General features: G+C 41.7%; 1 protein-coding gene across 2 annotated transcripts in view; it reads right to left on the bottom strand.

Moving 5' to 3' along the window:
* Window positions 1-1,881: 1,881 nt before the first annotated feature.
* Window positions 1,882-20,979, bottom strand: part of RBPMS (RNA binding protein, mRNA processing factor) — a 246,602-nt gene continuing 227,504 nt past the window's right edge. For both annotated transcript variants that reach the window (XM_077275250.1, XM_077275260.1), the window contains 2 exons: window positions 11,309-11,414; window positions 1,882-2,462 (listed from right to left, as the gene is read on the bottom strand). Coding sequence is in view for 1 of the 2 variants with exons in the window: in XM_077275260.1 (XP_077131375.1) it covers window positions 11,369-11,414 (46 nt within the window). In the remaining variant the exon portion in view is untranslated. The remainder of the gene's footprint in view (window positions 2,463-11,308; window positions 11,415-20,979) is intronic.

The raw sequence follows: 20,979 nt of genomic DNA, 5'->3' as shown, positions 1-20,979 counted from the left end.
CCTAACTGGCTATCTGATAAGTTTCCTATATGACCCAAATAGACTTTTGACCATAGTCAACACACGGGCCTACAATGGAGATCATCCAAGTCTTTGCAGGTCAAAGGCCTGAAGCAGCAATGAAGATCATCCAATGCTACTTGCATTTGCTACATGGAATGAACAATCAGAAAGTTGGCAGCTGTCATGACTTGGGCAAGAATTCTGGGATCCAGCTGTGGACACCCACTAGAAAGTAAAGATCTTGTACCCACATTCCCCATTTGTATACATCTCTGAATATTACTCGGTTAACCACTGGTAAGGTTTGTTTGCTCAGATGTGATAAGAACATTAATCGGGACATCAATAGGAAAAAATGGCCACCACTTAAAAATGTAGATGCCCCAAAACATAAAGGCACTTGTCGAGGGTTTATAAGTATAGCTTGCAATTGAGAAAAATGATGCAGTAGACATTGTATAGGTCTAGGCCTTAACACCTGCTGAATTCTTGCAGCGGAGGGAGTAAGACCCAGAAGCGCCAAGGTTCCCCACTGTGGGTCCTATAGCAACCGCTTAGTATAGCTACGTTACCTAGAGAACAGAAGAAGGAATAATTGGCCAAAACCTTTAGAAATCCAGCATTGAAGCTGGAGGAAACAGAAGGTCAACAGTGAACCACATTTTTCAATCTCTTCATACTGCAGTCTCATGGACCATCTCCTGGACCATCTCCTGGACCATCTCCTGGACCATTTCCTGGCCACTTGTTAAATATTGAGTGGCTGAAGACCATGTAACTTCTTGAAAACAAATCATGAAACCTAGAAACACACATCCTTAATGTGCTTGTTTGGTCCACCACACTGGCTATCAACTAAAAGAAATCGCCAACAACATAAATTGTGCCGTTATAGAGTTTCCTTTACTGTGTGTCAATACACACCTGTACTCATTCTCATCCCATGGCCAGGAAAATCTGTTGAAATCTCACATTGAGAGTTGGGGTATTGCTAACACACTGCGAGTTGGTGGGATTTATGATATCTGCACAATTCCACACTGCTAAAAACACAATTCCTCAGGACAGGGAAGATGTGCAAAGGTTCTCGTGAGCTAGTGTGAAAGGGGATGACTAATTTTGAAGCTGCAAGGTCTGTCCTGATAGTATATATAATCGATAGCCATAAAACTATGCAGAATTTGTTAATTAAAACAAATTAGTAACATTGGAGATTAATTATAGGTATGAAGCACAAAGGGAGTATGCTAGCATATTTTTACTATGTAATCTGAGAGCAGCATGATGTAGTGGCTACGAGCCTGATTCCAGGGATGTGTCACTTACTGGGATGTTTGCTGTAGGTACAATAAAATCAGTGTTTTATCAGCAGGAGATTGTTACAAGTGGACAACCGACCTCGTGTCTCCTAGTCCAGTCACGCCATCATCACTGATTAGCAGCTTTCTCTCAGTGCACAGTGTACACAGAAAGCTGCCGATCAGTGGTGTGCGGAGCTCAGCATTCAGAGCACTGCTAGATCTGATTATTTTATCACAACTGCTGCACCCAGTAAACTAAGTGATACATCACTGGAATCAGAATCTCTGTCCCTACCTCATGCTGCTGTCAGATTACAGGTAAAGGAGGACTACACATATAATATGAATCTGTGCAGCTTATACTGAATGTATATCACAGATTTTTCTTATATGTATGTTATATGGATCTGGGGATAAAGTAGTCATTATGGAGGCAGGGATTTATCGCCAGGAATGTGCCAGCCGACTGCAGGGTGCCACACCAGGACTGGCTGACCAGTAAAGGAAATCAATTAACTGCACTTTTCACAGGTTTCCAACACAACATAATACACAAATAATAGACTAACAGAGAATCTTTTCTTATTAAATAAACCACTTTATAATATTAAGTACAACTAGGATTTATGTCCCTGCTCTGATTGACTCCCTCTACTGTTATACGGGTACAAATAATACTGGGGTCAGGCCGATCTAGTGTATAAAATATGTACAGCTCACACAAACAAGCTCCATGTTGTAAAAATGCAGTTCTTTAGTTTTCGGGTTTTCTTCTCTTTAAACAAGATATGTTAATATTCAGAAACATGCAGCTTAAATTTAAAAAAAAAAAATAGAAGATTTTCTTTAATTACAAGTATTGAAAAATATCATTAATTAACCTAGAGTCTCTGAACGCAGCAGATTTCTTGGGACGGAGACCGCGAGTTACATTATCCCTGCTGGTTCTCTTAGGGTTGAAAGCGTGGACTAGACCGCAATGATTGGCAAGCCGAGCTTTCATATAAGACACTTGCAGTTCTTACAGTGTACAAGGAGTGGGGGATATTCACTTGGATTTAGCGTCAGTTTGACAAAGGCAGATGTGTGATGGAGGCTTGGTCGGGTCTTGGAGGAATCATGATGTAATATCGATGGGTGGTCTTCGGTTGTTGTAGCCTGTATTTGAGAAAAGTGAGAGCAATGTTAGCAAACAATGGTGCAGCTTAGAATGTGCAAATGGAAAAGGATATCCAAAAATGTATCTACTATATAATTGTCTAAGGGTCACTTCTGTCTTTCTGTCATGGATATTCATTGGTCGCGGCCTCTGTCTGTCATGGAATCCAAGTTGCTGATTGGTCTCGCCAGCTGCCTGTCATGGCTGCCGCGACCAATCAGCGATGGCCACAGTCCGATTAGTCCCTCCATACTCTCCCGCAGTCAGTGCCCGGCGCCCGCTCCATACTCCCCTCCAGTCACCGCTCACACAGAGTTAATGCCGGTGGTAACGGAACGCGTTATGCCGCGGGTAACTCACTCCATTACCGCCGCTATTAACCCTGTGTGACCAAGTTTTTACTATTGATGCTGCCTATGCAGCGTCAATAGTAAAAACATCTAATGTTTAAAAATAATTTAAAAAATAAAAAATCATTATACACTCACCTTTCACGCTCCTCGCGACACTCCGGTGACCGCTCCATGCAAGCGGCTGGTTCCGGTGCCAAGGATGGTGTGCGAGTAGGACCTGTCATAATGTCACGGTCATGTGACCGCGACGTCATCACAGGTCCTGCGTGAGAAGCAGGCGACAGGACTACAAGGGTCCCTGGAAGGTGAGCATATGTTTATTTTATTTTTTTCTAACCTGTGACATACGTGGCTGGGCAATATACTACGTGGCTGGGCAATATACTACGTAGCTGGGCAATATACTATGTGGCTGGGCAATATACTACGTGGCTCTTTGCTGTATACTACATCACTGGGCAATATACTACATAACTGGGCAATATACTACGTCACTTGGCAATATACTACGTCACTGGGCAATATACTACTTGGCTGGGCAATATACTACGTCGCTGGGCAATATACTACGTGACTGGGCAATATACTACGTGGCTGGGCAATATACTACGTGACTGGGCAATATACTACGTGACTGGGCAATATACTACGTGGCTGGGCAATATACTATGTGGCTCTGTGCTGTATACTACGTCGCTGTGCAATATGCTACGTGGCTCTGCTGTATACTACGTAACTGGGCAATATACTACATCACTGGGCAATATACTACGTAACTATGCAATATACTACGTGACTGGCCAATATACTACGTGGCTCTGTGCTGTATACTACGTCGCTGTGCAATATACTACGTGGCTGTGCAATATACTACGTGGCTCTGTGCTGTATACTACGTCACTGGGCAATATACTACGTAACTGGGCAATATACTACGTGACTGGCCAATATACTACGTGGCTCTGTGCTGTATACTACGACGCTGTGCAATATACTACGTCGCTGTGCAATATACTTCGTGGCTCTGTGTTGTATACTACGTCACTGGGCAATATACTACGTGGTTGGGCAATATACTACGTGGCTCTGTGCTGTATACTACGTCGCTGTGCAATATACTACGTGGTTGGGCAATATACTACGTGGCTGGGCAATATACTACGTAGCTGGGCAATATACTACGTGACTGGCCAATATGCTATATGGCTGGGCAATATACTACGTGGCTCTGTGCTGTATACTATGTCACTGGGCAATATACTACGTTACTGGGCAATATACTACGTGGCTGGGCAATATACTACGTCGCTGGGCAATATACTACGCGGCTGGGCAATATACTACGTGGGCAGGGCAATATACTACGTGGGCTGGGCAATATGCTACGTGGGCTGGGCAATATACTACGTGGGCTGGGCAATATGCTACGTGGGCTGGGCAATATACTACGTGGGCTGTGCAATACACTAAGTGGACATGCATATTCTAGAATACCCGATACGTTAGAATCGGGCCACCATCTAGTTATTTATATATGCACTGGTCAGCCATAACAGCAAAACCACTAAGATGTGACATTTACCCTTTCACTACTGCTATGTTGTGTTTTTAACAGCGACAACTGAGCAGACTTTTTCTGAAGTGCCGTCGTAAAACGCCGATATATCAAAAGTAGATTGCAGCATTATATGGCATACAGTCACAGTGTTGGCCTTTGGTTGCTAAACCCCTTAGTTGCAGCAGTAATATACAACCAAAGCATCTAAGATGTTTCACAGAAGTCTGTGTATATGAGTAATGTTCAATCACCGCACATCTTGATAGATGCTTGTGAAGACTTTATTATACAGGTGTGGATGCAGCCATAACACAATTCATGAATAAGGAATTGGTGCAGGGATAGAGAAAATGGTGAGGCGACAACAACATAACGTTTCGACTTCATAGGGTCTTATTCATATAGTCGCTGTTGGCAGAGTTCACTGAATGGTGTAAAGGATATCCTGCTTGTAAAAGGACACCTGGTCCTGGTATGTCCGGCGCACCTGCGCCTTGGATTGTAGGCTGCAATGTAGGATCGCATTGAACTCGCAAGTGTGACCCCGGCCTAAATTGAGAAGTATCATGACAACTTCCTAACGAGAAGCCATATTTTTGAAACAGACCTTGAATAAGAGTTTATGGGCAGTGTTCCAGCAGGGCCCCAATATGCTAGAACCTGGGTTTAATGAAGCACCCTATATATATTATCATATACTATACTATACATATATATATATATATATACAGTGGGGCAAAAAAGTATTTAGTCAGTCAGCAATAGTGCAAGTTCCACCACTTAAAAAGATGAGAGGCGTCTGTAATTTACATCATAGGTAGACCACAACTATGGGAGACAAACTGAGAAAAAAAAATCCAGAAAATCACATTGTCTGTTTTTTTATAATTTTATTTGCATATTATGGTGGAAAATAAGTATTTGGTCAGAAACAAACAATCAAGATTTCTGGCTCTCACAGACCTGTAACTTCTTCTTTAAGAGTCTCCTCTTTCCTCCACTCATTACCTGTAGTAATGGCACCTGTTTAAACTTGTTATCAGTATAAAAAGACACCTGTGCACACCCTCAAACAGTCTGACTCCAAACTCCACTATGGTGAAGACCAAAGAGCTGTCAAAGGACACCAGAAACAAAATTGTAGCCCTGCACCAGGCTGGGAAGACTGAATCTGCAATAGCCAACCAGCTTGGAGTGAAGAAATCAACAGTGGGAGCAATAATTAGAAAATGGAAGACATTCAAGACCACTGATAATCTCCCTCGATCTGGGGCTCCACGCAAAATCCCACCCCGTGGGGTCAGAATGATCACAAGAACGGTGAGCAAAAATCCCAGAACCACGTGGGGGGACCTAGTGAATGAACTGCAGAGAGCTGGGACCAATGTAACAAGGCCTACCATAAGTAACACACTACGCCACCATGGACTCAGATCCTGCAGTGCCAGACGTGTCCCACTGCTTAAGCCAGTACATGTCCGGGCCCATCTGAAGTTTGCTAGAGAGCATTTGGATGATCCAGAGGAGTTTTGGGAGAACGTCCTATGGTCTAATGAAACCAAACTGGAACTGTTTGGTAGAAACACAACTTGTCGTGTTTAGAGGAAAAAGAATACTGAGTTGCATCCATCAAATACCATACCTACTGTAAAGCATGGTGGTGGAAACATCATGCTTTGGGGCTGTTTCTCTGCAAAGGGGCCAGGACGACTGATCCGGGTACATGAAAGAATGAATGGGGCCATGTATCGTGAGATTTTGAGTGCAAACCTCCTTCCATCAGCAAGGGCATTGAAGATGAAACGTGGCTGGGTCTTTCAACATGACAATGATCCAAAGCACCCCGCCAGGGCAATGAAGGAGTGGCTTCGTAAGAAGCATTTCAAGGTCCTGGAGTGGCCTAGCCAGTCTCCAGATCTCAACCCTATAGAAAACCTTTGGAGGGAGTTGAAAGTCCGTGTTGCCAAGCGAAAAGCCAAAAACATCACTGCTCTAGAGGAGATCTGCATGGAGGAATGGGCCAACATACCAACAACAGTGTGTGGCAACCTTGTGAAGACTTACAGAAAACGTTTGACCTCTGTCATTGCCAACAAAGGATATATTACATAGTATTGAGATGAAATTTTGTTTCTGACCAAATACTTATTTTCCACCATAATATGCAAATAAAATGATAAAAAAACAGACAATGTGATTTTCTGGATTTTTTTTTCTCAGTTTGTCTCCCATAGTTGAGGTCTACCTATGATATAAATTATAGACGCCTCTCATCTTTTTAAGTGGTGGAACTTGCACTATTGCTGACTGACTAAATACTTTTTTGCCCCACTGTATATATATATATATATATATATATATATATATATATATATATTAGTAATTAGTGATGAGTGAGAATACTCGTTGCTTGAGTTTTCCCGAGCACTCTCGGGTGGTCTCCGAGTATTTGGAACTGAATGATTTACAGCTGCTAGCCAGCCTGAATACATGTGGGAATTCCCTATCAACCAGGCAACCCCCACATGTACTCAGGCTGGCTAGTAGCCGTAAATCATGCAGCTGCGTCAACAAAAACTAAATCTCCGAAGAGTTCCAAATACTCGGAGATCACCCGAGCGTGCTCGGGAAAGCCAGAACAACGAGTACACTCGCTCATCACTAATAGTAATCGATAATTCTATACAGACTTTTTTTTCTTCTTCTGGTTAGTGCTCCAGAAGTTAGGAAGACCTTATGTTTCAGGTAGGCCTCCTTGTTCTGCCTTTTGTCATTTTCAGTGAATGCTATCAGCTCCAGGAATGTTATTTACTGATGACACTATGTGTAACCCAGAAACATAGAGTTGTAGGTTAATCAATGCTGGAAATACTCTTTGCTGAAATAATGAGCTGAGCCTTTAAACTGGGATCTGTTCTAACCCGTAGCTCTGTTAGGTTCTGACAAAAGTCTCTTTGGCACCCAATATCTTTGACTAAATCGAGTGAATCATTGAGTAAACAGTGTAACACTGGAGAAACTCGGAGTATCTCTGTAATTGTGAGTATGAGGTAAGTTCTCGGAGCACTTAAGAGCATCTTGCTTCACTTTGTCAGGCTTTTTAAATCATATTCTGTTTTATAACAAAATATAAATCTGTCATCCTTTTCTGGCGCTGACATTACTGACAAATGCTCGGCTGATTAACCCCTTCCAAACAGGTTGCACAGTGCTGACGTCTTAACAATAACTGAAGAGTGGAAAAGGAACAGAGTGTACCATACTCGTATGAGCTGCGATCCTCTGTCATTTATAGAATATGTTACATCTGGGGCGAACATTTGAGGTATACTCCAAAAGATTGCCAAAACACAAGCCTCAAAAAATAGTGTGAACAACACATGGTACATCAACTTTTTCCAGTTTTCATTCTGGTTAACACCAGATGAACAGTGTGTATATACAGCATACCACAAACTTTTTCAGAAGCTGTGGAAAAATAGAAGTGTTAAGTTTATTTTTGGCAACTAACCAAGTGACTGAATAAAAGAGAAATCTAAATATAATCAATATTTGGTGTGACCTTTGTCTTAAAAAAAACCCATCAAACCATCAATTCTTCTAGCTGAACATTTTTTCTAGCACCATTTTTGAAGGAACTCAGGGAGGTTGTTCCAAACATCTTGGAGAACTAACCACAGATCTTCTATAGATATAGGCTTGAGCAAATCCTTCTATCTTTTCATATCATCACATAGTAATCAAAACGTGACTCATCTGCTGCACTGAGTTTCGTTGGCCAACCGCGGAATCAACGCCGCCCACTTCTTGTTGTACTGAAAAATACAGTCAGATACTTATCCATCATGGGGTACAATCAGGGAAGCTTTTGATTGGCTCCAAATGTATTCTGCAGCAAGACAACGATCCCAAACATACTGCCAATGTCATTAAGTGTTATCTTCAGCATAAAGAAGCACAAGGAGCTCTGAACAAAGCCCTGATCTCCACAACATCGAGTCTGTGTGATATTACATGGAGACACAGAAAAATGTATGCAAGCCTAAATTCACAGAAGATCTGTGGTTAGTTCTCCAAGATGTTTGGAACAACCTTCCTGTAGAGTTCCTTCCAAACCTCCATTATCAGATTTCTCTTGTTCATTCACTTTGTATTTCATTACTTGACAAAAATAAACTATTAACACTTCTGATTCTGAAAGCATTCTTACTTTCCAGCATTTTTACCACATCTGACTACAACTTTGGCACAGATATTGCAGTATTTTGTGTTTGTGTTCTAGGCTAGAGCTACAGAATGTCAGTAGCTAATTGGCACAATGATGTCTCAATAAAGAGTTGAGATTGGAAGTATGGGATTCACAGGTGCTGTGCCCAATAAAGACATGCAAGCCTGGTTACTGACGTCTACAACTGGGAAACAATTCTGGTATGCTGCCCTAGGAGTAGGCATACTGTTAAGATAACTCCAAGAGCACAAATGGCAAACGTGAGAAAGGTGAGAAAGTGGTGGAAGGAAAGAGGCAGAGCATGATGTATGCAGAATCATCGTCAGTCATTACTTTGTTCCTGCATGTGGTGGACTTCAATTGCAACAGGGTCCTACTTACCCATAAATTCAGGCTTTAAAGAGAGGTATGCACATCTACCCAGGAATTCAGGCTTCAGTCTTAGGGAGGTATTCACACTAGACACGTTAGGACCAGCAGTTCTGAGAGCGCCTTGTCGTTGGCTGCTGGGCATGCATGAGTTGGCCACTTATGTGCTAAGCGTCTCATTTTTTCCTAGTATCCAGAAGCAGTATTGCTATTCATATTTCATACTGACATGCTCTAGCACGATAGAGTGCAACATTGTGTATATTTTGTATGGAGGTAGCTTCTCCTAGTATGCACCTGTTCACACTAGCTTGGAAGTGCCAGTCAGTCTTTTGTCATTTGTTATTACTTTGGAGCCACAGGGTCTTGATGTCTTGCATTTTTTTGAGGGAACGGTGAATTTAAAGGTGTGTCAAAAGCATCTTATAGATTTATGTATGGAGACAATGACCTCAAGATGACGCAACACAAGACACAGCAAAACAACAACCCAAAGCACAAAAATAAAAACATTAATGACTGGTTAAAAAAGTATGCAAATTGCCTCTTCAGAGAAAAAGAAGACTTGAACTCTATAGCGCCACCTGTTGGAAGTAGCGAATTGAGATACTGATTTGGCGTTTATCCTAAGTCATATTGCACGACTCGTTAAAGGGTTGATTGTGACTTGTAGGATTGCTACTTCCAACAGGTGGAACTATAGAGTTCAAATCCTCTTTTTCTCAAAAGAGGAAATTTGCATATTACATTTCCCAGAGAAGCATTGCACGGCGAATAAGCCTCCTTACCTTGACAAGCCAGAGCTGGTATGTCACTCTCCACAAGGAGAAACCTTACTGGTTAAAAAAAAAACAACTTGTACCCTGGAACGGCGAAATCAGAATCCTGACCTTAAGGCGCTATTTGAAAGTTATCCTCTAACCATGGACGGTCCAACCACTGGGACTCCAACCTTTAAAAGAACCAGGGCTCCGAAGAGTCACATGTAAATGGAGCAGTGGTCAATCATGCACACTCCAGCTCCACTCATTCTTAGGAGACTGCCGCAGCTCACAGCCATCTCTGGTAGTCCCATTAATAATGAAGGATGACCTGACCCCCAGTGATTGGGAAGTTATCCTCTATCCCAGGAATACGGGATAACTTTCAAACTTGAGAATACCCTTTTAACCCTATCAAGAGACTGCAGCATAACTTGAAGAGGGTGGTGTGGACAAGGCATTTCAGAAATATTAATGACCTGAAACATATTTGCAGGGAGGAACGTTTCAAAATTCCTCCTAACTCGCAAATCCCATTGCTGATTGCTGCTACGGGAGATCTAAAGGTTAGAACATTCCAGGGTTTACTTGCATGTTCTCTCTTCACAGAGGATGTTTGCCCAAGGTGCTTCATAAAGAAATACACATTACAACTGTCTGTGCTTTATTAATGCAATTAAAGTGCTCTAATAAGTACACCAGTATTTCTAGATGATAGCTATGCAGTGTAGAGCGCTCCGTCTGAAACCACCACACTTTCATCGACCATATCAGCAAAGCACTACCCAGTATGGAGAACTACACGCACGTCTCACAGAGCCTACCCAACATCACAGGTTGGCGTCCAGTAACCTATGTATATTGATGTTGTAAGGTGTATTTGGTGCATATCATTGGTATCCACTCATTAGGCTGTGTTCTGTAGTTTCAATGCAATCACTGTTTTATCAGCAGGAGATTATCACTACAGGACTAGGTATCTTGTGCAAGCCAGACCAGGTAATCTGTGTAACCCAGCCTCACCACTGATTGTCAGCTTGCTGCCTATGCACAGTACTCACAGGAAGCTGCCAATCAGGGGTGTGAGCAGGGTTACAAAGGGCACCGCATTCTCACTTCTGCTACATCAACAGCAGAGAAAACGGATTTTATCAAAACTACAGCAAGAAGTCTAGTAATCGATACATTGTTGGAATCAGGGTCTCTGCCCCTACATTATGATGCTCTCAGATTACATAGCAAAAACCTAGTGACAGATTCCCTTTACTAGGAATAGTAATAAGTCTTTCTTTTCAGTGAACCTCCTCAGAGGTGGCATATTCAGGACAATGGTTATGTCTACTAAACTCCATGAAGGATATGAGGGAAGTGTTAGGGAGTCATTTCCTTTTCACCTGTCATGCAGTCAATGTATAGGCACACCATGCTCTCGGCATCACAATGCCTTTCTTCAGTACACTGTTTAAAGTCAGAATTCACAGGTGAAATAACATATATAAATGTATTACAATGGAGGAAGCCATGACTCATATCCAGTATACATTGCCGGTGTATTCCCACAGGACCCGTCACTTACCAGCTCACTGTGTGATGACTAGCCTGAGACTCCAGTGGCCAGCAATGAATTATCAATACATCAATACCCGCAAGAGAAACTATAGCCGCCATCACACACCTGATACCTGGAAGAAAATGGAGTCATTAGAATACCCGTGAAGGCAATAATCCATTCTACTATAATAAAAATCAGAAACTTGGCCGACACAAGAAGATAAATCCGAAATTCCCACATCCCTGGCCTTATCCGGAAGAGTTAATTAACCCTCTGACGAGACACTCGACGCAGTCACCGAAATGTATCAACTGTCACATCTTCTTCCTGGTCTAATTACTTATTAATCAGGATATTGGCGAGGAGTCTATTTATTAAATATTCGGCTGTTGTATGTGTCAATATTTTTATAAGAAAATATTCTGTTCGGTGCCATTGCCAGGCGCACAATGTGTTCTGTATATAAGCAGGTTCTTAATTAACCTTTCCTAGAAAATATCTGTGAGCAGGAAGAAGAATTCGGATTTTCTCGTTAAACTGCACAAACGACTCAAGCACAAAAATGACTGTTCAAACCAAGCACAGGTGCGCATTGCGCTGCTGGTGAGCAGTTCGGTGGAACACGTTACTTAATTGTTTTCCACTTATCGCTTTCCTTCTCTTCCTTGATTGACAGCTCTGGCTTTTTAGAGTCAGAGATACAACAAGGTGCACTAAACTGCTTGGTTTGAACAGTCATTTTGTGCTAACAGACTCCCTGCACTTGGCATAACACATCGAGGGAATTTATCAAGACCGGTCCCAAAAGAAAGTCCATTGTAGTAAACTGCTCCTTATTGTATTATGAAACAGTGCCAGAGTGAGGAGTCCTACTGAGCAGCACACTGTCACCATGATTAGTAGTTTTCATGGATGTGGTTAATTCATTCTCATGTTGGCTAATGGCAATCTCATGTCTATGGTCCCCAAATCTTGTGCGCAGGACCTTACATGCCCTGACTTGTTCGTCCATGATCTGCCAATCAGGTCATGTGGCGTAAAACAAAATGCTTTTCATAATGTAAACCTCAGAAATTAGGGTTGTTTATTGTAACCTCTCATTTTTGGCTTACAGTAAATTATACCTATCTGGACCACTGACACTAATGGAAATGTCCCATAGGGAGAAAGCATAGGAGTTGTCGAGCATGCATTCAATTAAACCCGTACCCTGCTCTGTGTGCACACTCAGAGAAGATTGCGGCACTCCTGTTACACGTTTAGTAGGTGTAATAATAATATTAGCAAATATCTCCAATTAGAAATGTAGTATCGTTCTTCTGATTTGCTATGTTGCTTACCTGATGTGCAGGGCATTGCAGTAGGTTAAGTGTCCAAGGTGACAATCACTAACTGTCACTATATGTGAGGTAGTAACCATGGATACCTAAGCTACTGCAATATCCTGCACGTGGGGTAAGCGACATAGCGAATCAGAAGAACTATACTACATTTTTAATTGGAGTTATTTGCTATTATCATTATTATTATGCTTACTACATACAGTTGTGGCCAAAAGTATTGACACCCCTGCAATTCTGTCAGATAATACTCAGTTTCTTCCTGAAAATGATTGCAAACACAAATTATTTGTTATTATTATCTTCATTTAATTTGTCTTAAATGAAAAAAACACAAAAAGAATTGTCCTAAAGCCAAATTGGATATAATTCCCCACCAAACATAAAAAAGGGGGTGGACAAAAGTATTGGCACTGTTCGAAAAATCATGTGATGCTTCTCTAATTTGTTACAGGAAAGATATATATCTTGGTACCGTGTTAGCCAGTAGATAGAAAAATGACATACCTTAAATGGGACAGTTTCCATCCAAAACACATAAAAAACTCCATTGTCTACAGCCAAGCCATCAGATACAATCGTATATGCTCCAACCCAATGGACAGGGATGAACACCTTGATCGCCTCAGAAAGACCTTTTTGAATCAGCGCTACCATCCAAGAACAATTGAAAATCAGATTACAAGAGCCACCAGAATATCAAGGAATCACCTGCTACATTACAAAACTAAAGAAGAAAATAACCAGGTACCTTTAGTAGTTACCTACAATCCTAATCTGGAGGCGCTAAGGGGAGCTGCACGGAAATTACAACCTTTACTACAAAAAGATGCCCGCTTACAATCCATTTTTCCAGACCCCCCACTACTGTGTTTTAGACAGCCCCCAAATCTAAGAAGCATCATTGTCAAGAGCTCCCTGTCCTCTCCAACAGCTGCAGGTACCTTTCCCTGCAATCAGAAAAAATGTAAAACCTGTCCATTTATAATGACCACGGACAAGATAAAGATCCCCAATTCACATCAGGACTACAAGATACCAGGTACATTCAGCTGCGTCACTTCTAATGTGGTGTACCTAATTATTTGTACTAAATGTCCAACTGGGGGTCTGTATGTGGGGGAGACAGGGCAAAAGCTTAGAACAAGAATGAATTCTCACCGCCACACAATAAGAGAAAAAAGAATGGATCTACCTGTGGCAATACGTTTTTGTCTCCCAAATCATAACATTATGGACATGAAATTACTTGTATTAAAAGGTAACTTCAAATCACAGAGAGACAGAAGAGTCTGGGAATATAAACTGATGACGACCTTTGACTGTCTTAGTGGTGGAATGAATGTGTCGCATGGATTTATGTATTTTTACATCAACTAAGGAACTTGCCCCTCAGACTATAAGGGGTCTTCACAACAGAGACCCCAATCAGAGGACAATAAAACATTCCTTATCTAAGAACTGGCCCAACATTTATGGACATAACTGTTTATCACTCATGGCAATTCTGCTTCATGCCATCTGTCTTATGCATGTGTTTTTTTTGTTTTTGTTTCTTTTTTGTTCTGTGCTATGTTGTGCATAAATATGTGATTCTTCAGAATTTGTATTAGTCTATGCCTGATGAAGAGACCTGAGTAGTCTCGAAAGCTTGCAATTTGTTACCATCTTTTCAGTTAGCCATTGAAAGGTATCAACCACTGAGGACTCTCAATTCTAAACATTTTTTTTCTCTAATTTGTGTAATTAACAGCACCTGTAACTTACCTGTGGCACCTAACAGGTGTTGGCAATAACTAAATCACACTTGCAGCCAGTTGACATGGATTAAAGTTGACTCAACCTCTGTCCTGTGTCCTTGTGTGTACCACATTGAGCATGGAGAAAAGAAAGAAGACCAAAGAACTGTCTGAGGATTTGAGAAACCAAATTGTGAGGAAGCATGAGCAATCTCAAGGCTACAAGTTTATCTCCAAAGACCTGAATGTTCCTGTGTCTATCGTGCGCAGTGTCATCAAGAAGTTTAAAGCCCATGGCACTGTGGCTAACCTCCCTAGATGTGGACGGAAAAGAAAAATTGACAAGAGATTTCAACGCAAGATTGTGCAGATGTTGGATAAAGAACCTCGACTAACATCCAAACAAGTTCAAGCTGCCCTGCAGTCTGAGGGTACAACAGTGTCAACCCGTACTATCCGTCGGCATCTGAATGAAAAGGGACTGTATGGTAGGAGGCCCAGGAAGACCCCACTTCTTACCCCGAGACATAAAAAAGCCAGGCTGGAGTTTGCCAAAACTTACCTGAAAATGCCTAAAACGTTTTGGAAGAATGTTCTCTGGTCAGATGAGACAAAACTAGAGCTTTTGGGGCAAAGGCATCAACATAGAGTTTACAGGAGAAAAAAAGAGGCATTGAAAGAAAAGAACACGGTCCCTACAGTCAAACATGGCGGAGGTTCATTGCTGTTTTGGGGTTGCTTTGCTGCCTTTGGCACTGGACTGCTTGACCGTGTGCATGGCATTATGAAGTCTGAAGACTACCAACAAATTTTGCAGCATAATGTAGGGCCCAGTGTGAGAAAGCTGGGTCTCCCTCAGAGGTCATGGGTCTTCCAGCAGGACAATGACCCAAAACACACTTCAAAAAGCACTAGAAAATGGTTTGAGAGAAAGCACTGGAGACTTCTAAGGTGGCCAGCAATGAGTCCAGACCTGAATCCCATAGAACACCTGTGGAGAGATCTAAAAATGGCAGATTGGAGAAGGCACCCTTCAAATATCAGGGACCTGGAGCAGGTTGCCAAAGAAGAATGGTCTAAAATTCTAGCAGAGCAATGTAAGAAACTCATTGATGGTTACCGGAAGGGGTTGGTTGCAGTTATTTTGGCTAAAGGTTGTGCAGCCAAGTATTAGGCTGAGGGTGCCAATACTTTTGACGGTCCCATTTTTGGAGTTTTGTGTGAAATGATCAATGTTTTACGTTTTGCTTCATTCATTTAAGACAAATTAAATGAAGATAATAATACCAAAGAATTTGTGTTTGCAATCATTTTCAGGAAGAAACTGAGTATTATCTGACAGAATTGCAGGGGTGTCAATACTTTTGGCCACAACTGTATTAGGATAGGATCTTGGAGATGGGAATAACCCTTTAAAGTGCTTGATGGCTTATGCTTAGGACGTGCAACATTGAATCTAATGTTCTCCTATGATGCCACATTCCCGCAGTAGCATAGGTTGCCTAATGTGTTGGATTTTCAGTTGCTGGTCGCAAATCACTCACTTACCATAGACTTCAATGGAACCGCGACCTGCATGCGACTTATCTGCAATGTGACCATATTTTTCACAGCAAAATCACAGCTCTGAAATATTTGTGTAACAGCAAGTAGAAGAAAGGTTGCACAGATGGTTTTGGCCCCACAACGTGTCTGAGAATTGTGGTTGCATGATACACATTGCCGTATGTTGTTCCCCTTCCTTACAAACAAATCAACATTTTTAGGAACTCTGCAGACAGACTACCCTCCATTATCACTCCCTGTTGTTCCTTCAGTGAAATCACACAAGTGATTTGTTCATGTGGTGTGCACGTTCAACAGTCTAAGATCCGAAGGAAGGAAGGAAGAGCCCTTGTATCATGGTAATGTAAAATGTAAATGACCTAAGAGCGGAAAGTATGTGACCCCTCTCATTTCATACCAGTGACATCATATGAATGTATCACTTCTGTGCTGCCTATCCTCTTCTGGAATGTATTAAAGGATTATGGCAAATCGAAAAGTAAAAAAGTAAAAAAACAAACAAATAAACATGAAATTAACCATTTCATTGCTCGCTATTTAATTGAATTTCATTTAGTCTTTTCTTTGAATAGGTTTAAAAACCTATATTAGGGTATGTGCACACGTCCGGATTTCTTGCAGAAATTTCCTGAAGAAAACCGGAAAGTTTCTGCAAGAAATCCGCATTTTTTTTTGCGGTCTTTTTCCGTTTTTTTCGCGGTTTTGTTAGCATTCTGCAAGCGTAATTAGCTTGCAGAATGCTAAAGTTTTCCAAGCAATCTGTAGCATCGCTTGGAAAACTGACTGACAAGTTGGTCACACTTGTCAAACATACTGTTTGACAAGTGTGACCAACTTTTTACTATAGATGCTGCTTATGCAGCATCTATAGTGAAAGATAAAATGTTTAAAAATAATAAAAAATCTCCTCAGCGGCGTCCGTTCCTATAGATGCCGGTGTGGTTCAGGACCTTCGATGACGTCGCGGCTTGTGATTGGTTGCGTGAGTCACATGAGCGGTCACGCGACCAATCACAAGACAGCGATGTCATCACAGGTCCTGAACCACACCATCTATAGGAACGGAAGAGAGAGCATGCACCGGAGAGGCGGGAACACTTCGGGGGCCATCGAAGGTGAGTATATCACTATTTTTTATTTTAATTCTTTTTTTTTTACCAATTATATGGTGCCCAGTCCGTGGAGGAGAGTCTCCTCTCCTCCACCCTGGGTACCAACCGCACATGATCTGCTTACTTCCCGCATGGTGGGCATAGCCCCGTGCAGGAAGTAAGCAGATCAATGCACTCCTAGGTGTGCGGAATCCCCGCAATTCCGCATTTTTAATGAACATGTTGCTTTTTTTTCCGCGATGCGATTTTTTCGCGGAAAAAAATGCAACATTTGCACAAAAAATGCGGAATACCCTGTAAATAATAGGAGGCATATGTAAGCGTTTTTTTCGCGTTTTTATCACGTTTTTATAGCGAAAAAACACGAAAAAAACGCGAAACATCCTGAACGTGTGCACATGGCCTTACAGTACAAAAGAGATAATCTGATGGGACACAAAGATAAAACTTGTAACGGGAGGTTATAAAGGAGAACAAAGATTGGGACTGGTTCTCCGATAGTGCTACAGCTCAGTGGTGGAATTGATCATCTGATAAGTCAAAGATAGCTCGGAGAAGATATCAGTTAAGGTACCATTACACTAAACAACTTACCAACGATCACGACCAGCGATACGACCTGGCCGTGATCGTTGGTAAGTCGCTGTGTGGTCGCTGAGGAGCTGTCACACAGACAGCTCTCTCCAGCGACCAACGATCAGGGGAACGACTTCGGCATCGTTGAAACTGTCTTCAACGATGCCGAAGTCCCCCTGCAGCACCCGGGTAACCAGGGTAAATATCGGGTTACTAAGCGCAGGGCCGCGCTTAGTAACCCGATATTTACCCTGGTTACCATTGTAAAAGTTAAAAAAAAAAAACACTACATACACACATTCCGATGTCTGTCACGTCCCCCGCCGTCAGCTTCCCGCACTGACTGTGTCAACGCCGGCCGTAAAGCAGAGCACAGCGGTGACGTCACCGCTGTGCTCTTCTTTACAGCCGGCACTGACAGTCAGTGCGGGAAGCTGACGGCGGGGGACATGACAGACATCGGAATGTGAGTATGTAGTGTTTTTTTTTTTAACTTTTACAATGGTAACCAGGGTAAATATCGGGTTACTAAGCGCGGCCCTGCGCTTAGTAACCCGATATTTACCCTGGTTACAAGTGAACACATCGCTGGATCGGCGTCACACACGCCAATCCAGCGATGACAGCGGGTGATCAGCGACCAAAAAAAGGTCCTGATCATTCCCTATGACCAACGATCTCCCAGCAGGGGCCTGATCGTTGGTCGCTGTCACACATAACGAGATCGTTAGCGGGATCGTTGCTACGTCACAAAAAAGAGTGACGTTGCAACGATATCGTTAACGAAATCGTTATGTGTGAAGGTACCTTTAAGTTTTATTTTTGGAAAACATCACGGCTCTGTAGTGCTCCCTTTAGATGATCATTGACATTAGATAAAAGTCAGCTAAAACCTATCAATTTCAGTGGGACTGGAATACTAGTGATTGCGGATCCCCTGATTTTCAATGGCACATTTCGGGGTAAAGAAGGATTGGGCATGTTGGATTTCAACATGTCCTATCTTTTTTATTATTATTATTATTATTATTATTATTATTATTATTTGCTTGGAAAAAAGCTTGCATATTGAGCGGTAGCAAAGTTATTTAAATGTTGATTAGAGCTCTTCAGTTCTTATAATCAGTGATGGTCCAAGGTCACAGACTATACCTTATGCATCCATCACATTTTGACAAGACTTACCAGAGCGATATGCTGCAATTTTATTTATTTTGCTCCCACATCTTAGCCGTGCAATAATTGTGTTTGGAAACATCAATTGAATCTGATGGTCAACCATTAAAGGGGATTGTCTGACTATAAAAAATGTATAGAAAAAAGTGATCGATAAATATATGCTAATTCATTTTAACCTCTGCGGCTCCAGCACAAGTCACTTTGGTGGTCTCTGGTGAGGATGAACACTTTGCTCTTTGGTCACCTCACTGCTGGGGATTGGGAATTGGCTGCAGCCTGTTTCAGTCACCTTACCGCTGCAGACAATCACAGATCAAAGTGGTTAAGTGGCTATAAGAATGAGACACCGTTGTTTCCTGTTCCGCCAGAGAACCCTAGAGATCCTGTGCTGGACCCACAGGTATTACAGTGTGTTGAGTATATATATATATTTTTTTCATTCTTTTTCTTTCATTTTTTGCCATTCCTTTCTTTTATACATTATTTCAATTAAGACAACTCCTTTACATTTTGACTGTCCTATCCAAGCACATACACTGTGCGTAAGGGTAAGATGTGGGAGGACTGTGCATAAGGGTAAGATGTGGGAGGAAAGATTACGTCTAGGATGCCATTCAGGTCCTTTCCAGGCAGGACATTTATCAATATGTATTTGTATTATGATGCCTATGTATTAGGCTGCTATTTTGTGAATTATTGAGTGCGATATAAAATGTAAATTGCCACAAAGTAGAAGTGACTCAGTGGAACACACGCGCATATTGCGGAGTTGTAGAAACACATTTTTGTTCCATAGACAATTTAAATGTCATGGGAGAATGGGGAGAGATGAGGAATGTCGGAAGAACAAGCCTCGCGGATAATAACAGATTGAAATTAATGTAAATATTTATTGGTCTACCACCGGCGGAGGGGTGTTTTATCTTTGTAGTCAACCACCTGTCAAATATGTTTTGGGTTATACAGGGGTCTCGAATTCCTCAGCCTATACTTTGCCATTAATTAGTAGCTTAGTGCAAAGACAGCTTGGACATGTTACTCGCCTAATGAATGCAGTTAATGGCTTTGCAAACAGGCAGGCGTAGATCATACTTTTAACACATCTTTTTGCTATGCTCTGTTATGTGACATGTCTGACAATTCCATTTATTAGGAAAGAGAGTTTAAAGAAAATGAGCAAATGCTCAGCACGCAGGCTTTTATTGAGATTATTCGGTATTTCGCAGAAAATAAATTCTATTTCTAGGAAAGAGAGTCTGGATGATTATTCATTACTGCCAACAAATTTGCACAAGTTGTGTCATAACTCCGAAGTGTCTGACTATGACCAGATATTCTCTACTTTTCACCCCAATTCCTCTCCCTCTCTCTACCAGTAACACACACCCATCCTGCACCTGGCATTACAATGATAATACATTTCTAAATCTAGCTAATGTTTTTGAAAGGGTGATAATAAATGAAACTTGGATTTGAGATAGTAAAAATTCAGCACTATGCCATGTACTGTCCTCAGCATTGTGTGATCATCAACAGCCAAAGAGGAGCTTTGCATTGCAGTAACTATCGCACATTTCACAAACCCTCAGCCTCTACAAGATAATCACTTTTTGGGCAATGGCTGATTGCCTAGATGCAAGTCTTTCAAATGCCTTTCTACGTTTCATTTTCTGATCCTGAATATTGCGTTTTTTTCCAGTAATTTATTCCGTTGTTGCATTTAGTTAAGGATTATGGTTTTGCAGTGTGCCTTTTATACAACCGATACATTCATTGCATATCTTTAATTTACTGCAATGGATACTTACTAAATCTATACTGTTACTTCGGTAATTATTTTTTCCAGGACAGAGCATTGTATTGCTTGGGTAGGTGCAAAAGGACAAATGGATAAACTGGTCATCCCACCAGCATGCTTCATGTTTTAATTCTTACACTTAAGGTAGGTTGCATTACCTAATTTTTCAGGACTAAACAACTGTCTGTCGATCTCTACCAAGAACCAGGTCTCTTTGCACAACCCCGGTCCTGGTCAGGGCTCTCTGGCTATGGGCAGGAGCTGAGTGAATCTCCTTAGCTTCTGAATTTCTGGTGTGGCATTTGAGACACCGGCCTAATGTGACGCCATAAGTATGGCACACAGGTGGTATATTGCCAGCTCGGTAAATCGTAAGCCTGGGATC

The sequence above is a fragment of the Ranitomeya variabilis genome, chromosome 1 (assembly GCF_051348905.1).
Source record: "Ranitomeya variabilis isolate aRanVar5 chromosome 1, aRanVar5.hap1, whole genome shotgun sequence".
Taxonomy (NCBI): Eukaryota; Metazoa; Chordata; class Amphibia; order Anura; family Dendrobatidae; genus Ranitomeya; species Ranitomeya variabilis.
This window is presented reverse-complemented; position numbering and strand designations above follow the sequence as displayed.